General features: G+C 44.3%; 1 protein-coding gene across 1 annotated transcript; it reads right to left on the reverse strand.

Annotated features, from left to right (window-relative positions):
• Nucleotides 1–399: 399 nt before the first annotated feature.
• On the reverse strand, nt 400–10,374 carry LOC113946305 (organic solute transporter subunit alpha-like). The gene is made up of 8 exons (XM_027641417.1): nt 10,296–10,374; nt 8,788–8,939; nt 8,598–8,671; nt 7,025–7,183; nt 4,052–4,163; nt 3,006–3,152; nt 2,129–2,234; nt 400–1,622 (listed from the first exon to the last, which is right to left on the reverse strand). Exons 1-8 carry the CDS (start codon nt 10,372–10,374, stop codon nt 1,336–1,338), a joined length of 1,116 nt encoding a protein of 371 aa, XP_027497218.1. The 3' UTR covers nt 400–1,335.
• Between the last annotated feature and the right edge of the window lie 2,596 nt (nt 10,375–12,970).

Genomic DNA, 12,970 nt, shown 5'->3' on the forward strand with positions numbered 1-12,970 from the left:
CCATGTCCCCAAATGCCACATATATGCCTTTTAAATACCTCCTGGGATGGTGACTCCACTTCCCTGTGCAGCCTGTTCCTGTGCTTGTCAATCATTTTGGTGAAGAAATTTTTCCTAATACCCACTCTAAACCTCCCCTGACAAAACTTGAGGCCATTTCCTCTCATCCTTTTCCATGTTACTTGGGAGAAGAGACCAACCCCCACTTTGTTACAACCTCCTTTCAGGTAGTTGTAGAGAGCAATAAGGTCTCCCCTGAGCCTCCTTTTCTCCAAGTTAAACACCCCCAGCTCTCTCAGCTGATCCTCACCAGACTTGTGCTCTAGACCCTTCACCAGCTCCGTTGCCCTTCTCTGGACACACTCCTGCACCTCAATGTCCTTCTTGTAGTGAGGGGCCCAAAACTGAACACAGGATTCGAGGTGTGGCCTCATCAGTGCTGAGTACAGAGGGACAGTCACTTCCCTGGTCATGCTGGCTATACTTTTTCTGATAAAAGCCAGGATGCCATTGGACTTCTTGGCCACCTGGGCACACTGCTGGCTCATGTTTAGACAGCTGTCAAACAGCACCCCCAACATTCCTTTCAATTGCTTTCATCCCCACAGACACTGTTAGTACAAAGATCTTAAAAATCATTCCCACTTTCTAAGCAGAGAACCAAAGCACCATGTAACATTAAAGACCAGTGGCAGAAGACATCCCAGACTCTAACTCCTATTTTGTTTTTCCAAGACAGTGACAGAGAACCTGCCATCCCAGGTTCATCATCAGGAAGAGCATCTGTCACTAACATATTTACAAACAGTAATTGTGTATTTACCAACTTAGGAGCTGCATTGCCAAGGAATGTAAAAAGTCTTGCACTAAAAAGATCATAATTTCTGTTGATGGAGAGCCCACACAGGTTTGGGGATTTCAGATCAAACATATGCAACTGTATTTACTGATCGGAATTAGCTATAGTGAGCTCATGGCATGGAGTGAGGAATGATCTATTGTAAGGGAGGAAGGATGAGAAAATCCTGCTTTGGACATATGACAGCAATGCAGCGTAAAATTAGATTTTAAAAAGATAAAAAAGATGAACAAGAATGTCTCTGGATTAACCCTAAATCATATCCATTCTAATTGCTAAAAAATAAAAATAAAAAAAATCACATTGACAGTTTGGTACCCTGAAGTGCTCAGTAACAGCATAAAAGTACATGGTATAAAATCTTACTAAATTACATGGTATGAAAACACTCACACCATGTTTGCATCTCTGGAGGATGAACAGGGTTATCTTTCCACTACTGGTCCTTTCAGTTCTACAGCTCACAGACATTTGTGTCAGAAGTTGTTCTGACATGGACAGTGGCTATTTGTGGTGCAAGAATATACAGATTCCTGAGCTGAGCTTCCAGCTACTGCAGAATGGGAGGGCTTATTGCAGAATTTTGGCAATCCATCTTCAACAACTGAACCATTCAGGATAATCTTAGAAGTCTGCTTCTTGTCCCCAGCTTCTTCATCCGTGCACTCCAGGGGCTCCAGGTCATGGTATTTTCTCCGATATATGACTCTTGAGATTACAGTTATCAGAAACATTTCCATGATGAGAAGCTGCTGGGCTATATCTGCCAAAAAAAAAAAAAAAAAAAAAAAAAGAGGCAAAGAAAAGCCCACAAAAGGGGGAGGTTACTATCAGATGCAAAATGAATACTCAGCTCATTAATTCATTAATTTTCACCTGTGCAAAGGGGACAAACTTCACCATTCAGTCCCTGTAACAGTGTGTCTCATGCTCAGCAACAACATCAGCTACAGAATTCCAGTATTGCCCATCAGTAAGCATGCAATAAATTACGAATCCAAAACATAAGAGAATTAACAGCAGTTATGCATTTTGATTTCTTTTCCTCTCATTTCTGATTCCAGCTCTTCTCATTAAACAAGTTTTTCTCTAAGAGTGTCACAGCTATAAAACTTTTATTCTTGTTTTTTTAACTAAAAACTGAGATTCTCAAAAAGCTAATGATCCCAGGAAATTAGTGCTTTGGGAAAACACCAGATATTGCAGTTAGCAACGCTGAACTGGCACCTTTATAAGTAAATGAAAAACATTCTTCTCAAAGAAACTTACATGATCCTCTTGCTATAGAGGAGAGTGGTGGAGCACAGGGAATGATTCTTTGTGTGGCCAACATGCGGATAATAACGGTCTGCAGCTGGTTCAGAACAATAATAAACTGCACCAGAAAGAGAAAACAAATGCCTAAGCCTGAATTCAGCCTAATACAGCTTTGCAGGTATGACCATCTATTATAAGTTCTTAATAATTTACTTAACAGACACCTTAGTGCATCAGCCTTTCTGTATGTCCTGCTCAAGAAATATGCATAACCAAGGATTCTGCACTCTTTTCAGGGTTATGAGGAAGAGCGTGGCCTTGTCCCTGTGCTTGTTCAATCTAATGTATCTGGTTCTATTCCTTACTATTTAACAATTCCCAGACATTAATAAGTTTCATTATTATCTAACTCTGAAATGCAGAATGGCCAAGAAAAATACTGTTAAAACAGAATATTGTGGCACGCTGAAATGCTTCAAACAACAGCCACCCACACAATGCAATATATTCTCTCCTGATTTTTAGAGACACACACTAACATTTTAACATTGCATTTTGTGATACCACATCGACAAAGCTTCAAGCCCCGCAGATGGTGCTGCTGTGATTTTATACTTTATCTGGTATAAAGATAGACAGATTTTATGTGTCTTTCACATCTCCAGCACTCCTGAGAGACAAGAGGTAAATTGGCTCAAGACAAAACTGAACAGCAGCCAAGGAGAGTCCTTCAAAGGAATGCAGCTTTAATCAGGTAAAAATACGCCCTTGCACACTGTATTTAATGGGAGAAAATATTATAACTTTTCAATGAGGGACCAAGAACTAGAGAGACAGTGTTGCATCAGCAGTTAAGAAAAATTCTTACCAGAAATATTAAACTTCTCACCTGATATAGGGCAAACTTTGGGATAATGTTCTTACAGGTAAGGAGAGTCCTAACTTTTCGAAACATGATTCCAACTGCCCACAGAGCAGCAAGGGTAAGGACACCCATGAAGATGTTAATCCATAGCGCAGGTTCTTTGGGAGATAACTGAGAAGCAAATAAAACAAGAGCACCTTATAGAACCTTACTTTGCATTTTACTGTTTCCAGGAAGAAGTCGTGAACTAGACGATCCAGATGTTCAAATGCTTGTTCCTATCTCCATGAAAGCTGGTGGCAGCAGCAGCTGCTGGGCTTTGCATGGGGAAACTGCACAGAACCAACTGGAGTGTTGCCTCATGCTCTCACCCAACAGGCATCAACATGGAAATCTGTTCAGCCTGGGAAGGTACCAGTTGACACAACCCCTCAATCTGACCCCAGAAGCAGCTGACAACGCTCAGCAGCTCATGAGAACATATTCAACATGACATCTCAAATGGGTCATTTGTTTTATACCATGAAACAACAAAAAAATAATTACTTTTCATCTCAGTTGTCTAAGAGGTGCAAAATTATTATCAGCCACAGACTTCTCCATCATCTTGCAGGTTACATGGGACAAAGCAGAAGTATAGTACTATCTTTTCTACTTTGCACAGATATGAAAATCACCATGATTTGCAGAAAAGCATAGAATTAGGCTTTCTGTTTACACTTGCTAGTACATGCACTTTTTTCTTAAGTCTGTACCTTTAAAAAACACAGGGCAGGTACATCACACAGGGCAACTTGTAGTCCCTCTATTCTAACCATACAAACTGGGAAATGTATTGGAGCACAGTCTGATGCCAAACGTACCCTGATGCCCAGTTTCTTTCCAAGAGAAGCCAGGAAATTGAGGGTCTAGAAGGCAGAAATTATATGCTTCAGGGTCAAAAAGAATACAGTAAAGACTTACTTGGAAGTGCTCCCAGATTTCACAGGTCAGTTGTAGGCTAAGATAGTAACATCAACCCTAAAACCTATGGATTTTGTGGACCACCTCTGATTAAAATATTTACTTACATTGTAAAGGAGGTAATTGCCATTACTCCAAAGCACTATTGATAAAAATACGAGCACAGGTCGAAGGACAGCAAACTGAAAGGTGCCCACCTTCAGCCAAAAGAGGGTTTGCCTGGCCAAAAAACAAATATTAAAAAAAATCAGATAGAACAAGATCTTATTAGCAACCTTAATAACATTTTTTTGATACTATCAACTGCAAAACTTTTCCACTCCTGTAGCATGTGGCTAAAATTTGGGAAGGAACAGCTTCAAGATTAGAATATCTTTCCAAGAATTTCTCAGTGTTTATTTAATAAAGTCTCTACAAAAATAGTACTTTTCCTGCTCTGCAGCAACTACATACTGGGCAAAATGTGATGTCTTTCTCTGCCCTGAAGCTAACCAGGGAGCCAGTAGCAGCATAACTGGTTTCTGAACAATAATGCTCTTGCCTTGCTGTATTATTATTTCAGTCCTCTGGTGAAGTTGGCCAATTCAGCCTTCCTGTTGAGACACTTTCTAGTCCTTTGGTAGATCAAGAAAGGGAATCATACAGACCTAGGTGAAAGGACTGGTAGTTTTTCAATACATCATGAATAGTACCACATAAGCATCTGGTTTTGCTCCGTTGCAGTCTAACAGAAGAAAGGAACTGTCTTTCACTTGCAAGCTGCACAAGGTCAGCAAGACAGCTCAGGATTTCCTCACTTCTGTCAGTATAAACTGGGTCCAGAACACAGCCCATACACAGTAACCTGGCAGGAAAGGGGCAAATGAACTTTCTAACAGAAGGGGTGAAAGCTGACTGACCTGAAATCTCCTTCAGTCTTCACAGGACAAGCTACAGCTGCTACATATGGCTCATGTTTTAAGTCTGTTCCTGTGTATTATTTCCTATACTGTCAATGTTATCTTCACTGTAGCTCCTTGGGCCCTTGAGTCTGCCATGAGAGATGCCTCAGCAGAAAACAGTTTAGCTGCCATTTATATGTTACAGAATACAGCCATAAACCAGGAATTATAGGAATTGCTCAATGAATATAGCTAATAACCACAGGATTATGAACAGCACAAACACATGTGGAAAGACCTGCAATGGGCCAGCCATTTAGTGTGTGCTTTTTAAAAGATTTATTATTCCCAAAGGGCTTCAAAGAATAATAAATATGACAAACAGTGCAGTCATTGCAATGCCATGAGTTGTTTCCCTTGTCAGTTCTTTACAGAGAGGGTAATGAGGCATTGGAATGGGCTGCCCAGGGAAGTGGTAGATTCTCCACCCCTGGAGGTTTCTAAGATGAGACTGGATGTGGCACTTAGTGCCATGGTCTGGTAACTGCAGGGGTAGTGGATCAAGGGTTGGACGTGATGATCTTGGAGGTCCTTTCCAGCCTGGCTGATTCTATGATTCAATGTGGGTCTATCTTTGTTGACAATCAGATTCTTCTGCCACATCTCTCTCCATTGCACTACTTGTTACCTTGCCTCATCTGTACCTCGTTATTTTTCCCAGGACTGCTTGATAGCCTACGTTTTTTTTAAGAGAACAAATCCCTCTCTTGGAGTAGCTCCCTGTTTCTCCATAAGATACCTACAGGAGGAGCATGAGATTGACTTTTCTCTGGTATGGATTGCTCATATTTGAAAAAGAAAAAAAAAAGTCACCCTGTAATGGGAAAAGGCTGGAAGTTAGAAGCAGAGAGCAGATGGACTTCCCAGTACTACAGAGAAGAAGCCTAACAGCCCTCTGCGGATCAAAAAGCCTTTTTTTTAAACACACAGCTGTCCTTCCTCCCAGCAGCAATAGGCATTATCTAGTTCCTGAAATGAGTCCGTATTAGCTAATATCATCCTGCATAAGCTGTCATTGGACTGACCAACAGCAGGCAGGGTATAGTACAGGATCCTCTCCCAAGATCCCAGTTACCACAACCTATACAGAGGTTGACAGACACAGGAAGAAAAACAAATAAAGATACATTTTTTGGTTGGTTTACTACTTGGTACCCACTTCATGTAAATATTTAGTCTTATTCTCTTAAAATAAAATGATGGAAACAAGAGTTTAAATTCTAATACCAAATGGGGAAGTTTAAAGAAGAATTATTATAGTAAAAAATAAGAATTTTTGAAAATGTGTCAGAAACCACTATGCTGTGTTCTGTTTGATGCTTTCCTTTAACAGATTGTAAAGTCCCCAAGGTCCCTCTGACACCAAAGTCCATGACCTCATAGAATAGTCTCTGTCTTGCACATTCAGTCCTTCAGATTTTGCTTATAATGAGAGAAACAGTCTTGTGCTCTGCGCCAGTAGGAAAGCCCTGGGAAATACATGAGGCTTCCAGGCTATGGAGCAGCCTGCACATGACAGAGTGACACGAGCCAGAGGAGGAGCCTCACCAGGCAAGGTCTATGTTACAGAGGTCTATATTGGCTCCTGTAGGTGCAGCTCTCTATCCTTACCCCACTTCTCAAAGATCCTTTAATACTTACTAGAAGAAAACATATGCTTTTGCCTCACCAGACAATGCCATTTCATTGAGATCAAAACTCTCCAGAAATTACACCTACTTTTTGTTGTAAAAATTATTTTAAACTATAGTAGTTTTAAAGTCAAAACCAGAATGAAACATTTAAATTTTAGCAAAGTGAGAGAAATTTTCTATCAAGACAGTCTCCATCTGACAATTCTGCTTGTGAAAAATACCCAATTTGAAGATATTTGTTCCCTTCTGAAATGAAAAGAAACTGAAATCTCAATTATTCGGTTTTCTAGAGTAGAAATTCCTCCTCCCACGACCCCCTGCCTTATAGAAACAAAATAAATTGGTGGTGGTGTACAGCCCCAAAGTGACAATGCTGTTTAAAAGAGATGGCTTGAAAGTGACTTTCGGGAAGCGGGTGAGGCCCTTTGCTGTAAGCCTGGCTTTGCCAAATTGGCTGAATTCCCGCAGCCGTTTTCAAGCTGGGAAATCTTAAAGGGCAACTCACCTAGTGATGGGCACACGAGGGAGGCAAAGGCAGCAGCAGCAGCAGGGGCCGGTGCTGATCGTGAAGCGACTGTTTTCAAACCGCCTGAGGAGCAGCTTTTGACCTCCACACTCTTTGATCATCATCATCAGGAACTTGTGGATAACTATGGCAAAAAATCTAGGAGAGGAAGAGAATTCCAGCTTGAACTTGCCTGTGTGTCTCTCGTATGCCTGCGCAGGCTAGTGCTGCCTTCTAAGTTTTTAATTTTTACAGCTTATGCTTTGCAATCAACAAAAATTCTGGCACTATCTGTGAGAAACCTTCCACTTTCCTTCATCTTAGAGGGCCAGAACAGCCCTAACCTCACTGAGAGAGGAATAAATCGAGGCACAGAGTAACTGCAGAATTTCCCAAAGCCACTCTGGTGGCAGAGTCAGTATTAAAGCACATGATTTTCTGGCCCAAGTCATTATGGCTTTATTTTTCCATAAGTTATCTATTCCTGACTGGTCCAAACTTTTTAGAACAAGTTCTCTTCCTCCTCAAACACAGCTTCCAATCAACAAACATGGCTAGGTTCATATATACAGCTATCATTAAATGTGCTGGCCCAGTCAGGGTGTGGTTCCTTTGCAGACAAAGCTGATCCAAGTACTGACTGCTTCAACCCCACCTCTCCCTCCTTCCCCATCTGCACATTCTCAACTCTTCCCAGGAACTGATTCATGGAAATCCAGCCAAATAAAAGGGGTCCTCTTCTGCTGCACTGCCTGCAGATTGGGCAAGGGAGGAGGGGGAATTTGAACACACCTGAAGTGCCACAGGACTGGATCCTTGGAAGTTTCTGGTAGTCTGCACTACCTGCACTACTGCTGCATGCTGACAGTGTTCCCTGCTACAGTGTTTTCCTTCCTCTTTTACTCTACTCTTTTAGTAAATGCAGTGTAACATGGGGTGAGACAACTCATGAAAATCTGTGAAAATGTCTTGCATTGTGTGCCAAAGTCATCCCAAAATGTGGAGTGCTCAAGGCCAGAGCAACCCCAACCTGGTTCTGCTCATCAGGGCTGTGCCATCATATCTAGAAATCAGGGACCACATTCCTCCCTTCTCTGTGCATGCCAGAGCTGTCATGCTCATACAGAAAGTGCTTTTATCAGGACAACTGCGGAACATTTTTACACTGATATACTCATCGGAGGTTCACTTGCCACCATTAATAACAAACCTCCACGGCTCATCATTAGTAAAAGTGCAGGAGAGAAGTCATAGGTCAGACTCTCATTTCCCATGACATGCAGAGAGAGGAAAGACAGAGTACTGCTTCAAAGTGACTGTCAATCCGAAGGATCAATTACATGCGAGTCACAAATCCTTCATGCTAACATTCCCACACTGGGGAACTGTGGCACTGGGAACTGTTTCAGCATTCTCCACCTCCCAGAAAAGAAATGCTGAGAGATTTCAACTCAAACAAAAAATTACTAAATTGTTAAATTTACAAAATGACTGTGTTACCAAGGGCAGCAGATGTTTAAAGGGAAGAAACTCAGGGTTTGGGGCAACATTTAGAAACAAGCAGAGTACTCACATTGCTGCTGTGAAATCTGTAAACATTGTTGAGCGAGGAATCCACATACCAATGCATGAAGTAGTAGAGATCACCTACAGAGAAAGGGAGAAGGACTGTAAGAAGGGCAGAGATAGAGCAGGTTCATGGGGATTTTTGGGGAAACTCTATTTTCAACATTCAGTTTTATCTCATTCCCACGCTAACTTACTGGAGCTGCAGCATTGATCCAAATTATGATTGATCTTTTGGAGGAGGGGATTTTCCTGTAGATGTAGACTGCTTCCTCTATAAATACCAGAATGGCAATTAGTGTCATCAGAGTCAAGGTTGCAAAGAGAAATCTCCCTGGTAGGTCGAGGCCTGCAGAGAGAGAAAAGAAAACAGTTCCAATTTATTTCATAAGCATTTCAAACATTAATGTAACAACACCATCTCTGAGGGGCTTCTTTGCCCTGTTCCTGCAAAGACTTGCACTCAGCCTTAGTTACACAGCCAGACCACTGACTCCATAGAATAATTTAAACACTTAAGTTCATGACTAAGTCTTTCCAGGATCTACAGAGAGCATATGGGAAGAATACGCCTTCATGTTCTCAAAGCATTATGCAATAGTCCCCTTCAGAAAGGTGGATTTACAGGACAAATATCCTTAGAGGAACATGAATATATAGCAGAATACAAATGAATACAGAATACACAATACATAATACACAATACAAATAAATACAGTAAATACATATTCTGGGAAATTTTCCAGGCAGGCCACAAGCAAATGTTCACTCAGTATTAGTCCTTTGCTTCCATTATATGTCAACAGGCATGTTACGTGTGACTTCCTTAGGCAGGTAAACTTAATAGTTCAGTGGAAATTTGTAGGGCACATGAACGATGTAAGAAAAAGCCCCTGATATATCTAGAGTGAGATAAAACTTGATGTCTTCACCTTAATGCTAGATATGCATATCAACATTTACCCACACATGATAAGTTTTATGTCTCCATTGACACTGGGTACAGATACCAACTTTTACCCACGGCTGATGGCTGAGGTGCATTTTTTCTCAAGAGAGGTGTTTCCAGAGACAGAAGAAAGCACTGCAGTGGAGTCATGCTTAATTTAGAAGAAGTTCATGCTCATCACTGGTATTAACTCCTGCTGTGGCCGCAGGAGAGCCTCTGCCCCAGGCTCTTTAACCTAACCTGCTTCAAAAACCCCTGGCACTTCCAGGCTTGGCTGCAGGCGGAGCAGTGCACGTCTCAGTGGACATCGCCACACCTCAGATCTCACCCGAGAGAGCAGCTACTACGGGCCGGTTCAGCGCTCGGTTCGGCGGGTACCGGGCGGCCCCGGCGCGCCCACCCTGTTCTCTGGCACATCCCCCGCAGCTCCGGGCTGGGGGCCGTGCTGTCCCCTCGTCCTTCCCCGAAGGCAGAGACAGCTCGGCCCCCTGACAGGCGGAGGATCGACCGGGACGGGCGGCTGCCAGCCTCCCTCCGCCCGGGGATTTCCTCGCCGGGGAAGAACGGCGGCGGGGCAGGCAGGGGCAGGGGTATGGACAGGGACAGGGGGAGGGACAGGGACAAGGGCACGGGCAGGGACGCGGGCAGGGCAGGCGCAGCCTCCGCCATCCGCCGCGGGTGGGTGCCGAGGGCACGGCCGGGCAGGGGCCGCTCGCGGGTAGCGGGCACCCCTTCTCCTCACGCCTCCGCACTTACTCCGGAGAAGCTCCTCGGAGTAGGGCAGCTCGCTGGCGCCGCAGGACGGGTGGAGGGTCCCGTTCGCCTCGCCGTCCATGGCGGCCGTGGGGCCGCCGCCCCCGCCGCGGGGCCCTGGCGGTGCCGGGGGCTGGGGACGGGCGGAGGGGTCGGTGTGTGCCCGTGGTCGGTGCCGGTCCCTGGCGAGTGCGGGCGCGGCGATGCTCGGCCCGGGTCCCCAGGGCTGGTTAATGATTATCCCGGGCCGGGCCGGGGCGGGCGGCGCAGGGTCCGGCCCCGCGCTGCCTCCTGGCGCCCGGCGGGGCGGGCAGTGCCCGGAGCGGGGCAACGCGCCCATCCCGCTCCCGCTCCGCCTGCGAGGGGACACGTCCCGGCTCTTCCCAGCGTCCTTGCCCGGCTTCGGTGGAGTTGCTTACGGGATCCATCCAACCCTCCCCGGCCCCATCCTTACAGCCCCAGGGTGTCAGCGCACCTGGAACCGGGTGCCGGCAGCCGAGGCGGGACGGGAATCGGCCTGGGAGCGGGCTGCATCCCCAGAGCCGGGACCGCCTTCGCCCCAGCCCCGGGGCACTGGCGGAAAGCTGCTCGGTCAATAGGGCAAATGTTTGAAGGACTTCTCATGGAGCCCTTCACCAAAGACTTCCCCGATCATCTTGGCTGCAACAAGGTGAGAAGCTGAAGGAAAGCACACTAAGGGTAGGAATACACCGAGGGATTCTCCACTCTCCCACGTTTCCCCTGCTGGAAAGATCCTTTATGCAGCCTGAGGCTTTTCAGGCTGTTTCCAGGAAAAGGGAAAGAGTAATGAAATGGTGGAGTTTTGTGACCCACCTAGTTGTTCTGGCTGGTTGGATGGAAAGCTGGCTGCAAGAAGCAGCAGAGGATGGGTGGTTACAGCACCGAGTGACAAAGACTGTAACAGTAAACACAAAGTGGTGTACAGGGGGAAGAGGACAGCCCTAACTATTTATGCAGTGAAAAGTGATTGCCACTCAGGAAAAAGATCCTGGGAGCACAGTGGATTGTCCTCAGAAATGACAGCCGAGGAATCAGCATGGGACAAAAGACAAAGGACTGTGAAGAATTTGTGGATAAAGAAGACACAAAACAACTAAAATACAGATGGAGGCCTCCCTTTGCCACATCTTTGACTGCATTGAAAGCTGAAGAGGAGAGCTTTACAGTTGCACCAAGAGGGATGTGGCAAGAACTGGCTGTTAGAATGTGGTGTTGGCCCAGTTTTCACAGGCTGCCCAGAGCGTCCTCCATCCAGTACATCTGCTGCTGCCCAGCTGCAGAAAGATACAGGCAAAATTCTGGAAACACTATTCCAGCTTATTTTCTATTTGAAAGTCTGTTTACTCATCCCAAAGAAACAGTTGCTAGTAGAGGAGGGAATAATCTTAATACACCATGCATTTTCTAACCAGTTTTCTTGATTTTTTAAAATCAAACTATTTGCAATTGATCACATAATCCAAAATGCAACCAAAAGCTCGTTAGTACTGCTGAGATGAAAAGATGGCCTAAGGCTTTTGGTTCTTCTTGAGCAGACACAACAGGATTCCCATCTGCTGCTGTTTTGGTTGCAAGCTCCTTGTATTCCCTGAAAGCTAAAAATAAAAATCCCTGACCTGTGAATCCCTTTTTTGAATGAGGCAGGTTTGGCAATGCTTTTGTTAGAGAAATTCAGACACTGAGTGATAAAACTCCTGGCTATTTTACTGTATTTTAAAGAAACCCAGAGTCTACTTTGACTTAAGAATTCCTTGAAGAACCCACACAGTAACAGTTATGGATTTGACAGTCAAATTTAAGCCATTCAGTAATATCAGTTTGGAACAAATATTGCAGCATACACTAGACATGGCATTAGAGAGTTTCCTGTCTCAAACATATAGAAAATTTACAGGTTGAAGTTTAGAGCTAAGGATTAATTCTTACCTGCTGTTGTAGAGATCCATCCAACTCTTTTCTTCTATTGGAGTCTTTTACACAGAATAGAGCCTAAAAAGAAAACCACAGACCTACTGTGATTCTTTTTTGTTAGAAACACCATTTGCCATCTTTGGCTCAAACATTGGATCCACTTCCTTGAAAGCTGCCATACATCTGGGGGAAGCATCATCTCTTCCTCACGTTCTAGGTTATGTCTTGGCAACAATATTTGCCTGACAGTGCCTAAATTTAATAAATCAAACTGAAGAATGTGCCATGATCCCTCAGTTACCACAGCTGGAGGTCTGCTGTTCTGTGCAGCATGCTTTCTTAGCCCAGACTCTTCAGCAGTGTAGGGGATGCCGTGCTGGCATCTAAGCCAAATACTGGGTCTCTACACCAACAGTGAATCCTTTAAATCCCCAAGAGCCTAACTATGTTTTGCTCCCAGCTTCATTATTCCAATTTTTTGTTTAACCTTTTAGTTCAATATATTTTCCACCAAAAAACCTCGATCTTCCACAGTAGAAAAGTATTTATAAATGGATCACCTACCCATTTGGATGCATCAAGGGATTTTCACAGTTCCTCAGAATAAAAACCACCTGTGAATGCAGTTCCCTGCCTCTGGTGACCAGGGGCTTTCTAGTACTATGTGGTTAGCTCCCTTCTGGACACTGCAGAGCTCAGATTTCTTTCTTCTGAAGAGCACTTTCTTCTTCTTATAGAGCACTGGG

The sequence above is a fragment of the Corapipo altera genome, unplaced genomic scaffold (assembly GCF_003945725.1).
Source record: "Corapipo altera isolate COAL_440 unplaced genomic scaffold, ASM394572v1 0, whole genome shotgun sequence".
NCBI classification, from domain to species: Eukaryota; Metazoa; Chordata; class Aves; order Passeriformes; family Pipridae; genus Corapipo; species Corapipo altera.

What these genes read in the sequence shown, in the direction of transcription:
- LOC113946305 (XM_027641417.1), bottom strand. Translation starts at nt 10,374, where the DNA reads ATGGACGGCGAGGCGAACGGGACCCTCCACCCGTCCTGCGGCGCCAGC. An exon ending in CCTCGTGTGCCCATCACTAG is followed by an intron (nt 4,164 to 7,024) that starts GTGAGTTGCCCT and finishes TTTTTTGGCCAG; the next exon opens with GCAAACCCTCTTTTGGCTGA. An exon ending in CTCTATAGCAAGAGGATCAT is followed by an intron (nt 1,623 to 2,128) that starts GTAAGTTTCTTT and finishes TTTTTTTGGCAG; the next exon opens with ATATAGCCCAGCAGCTTCTC.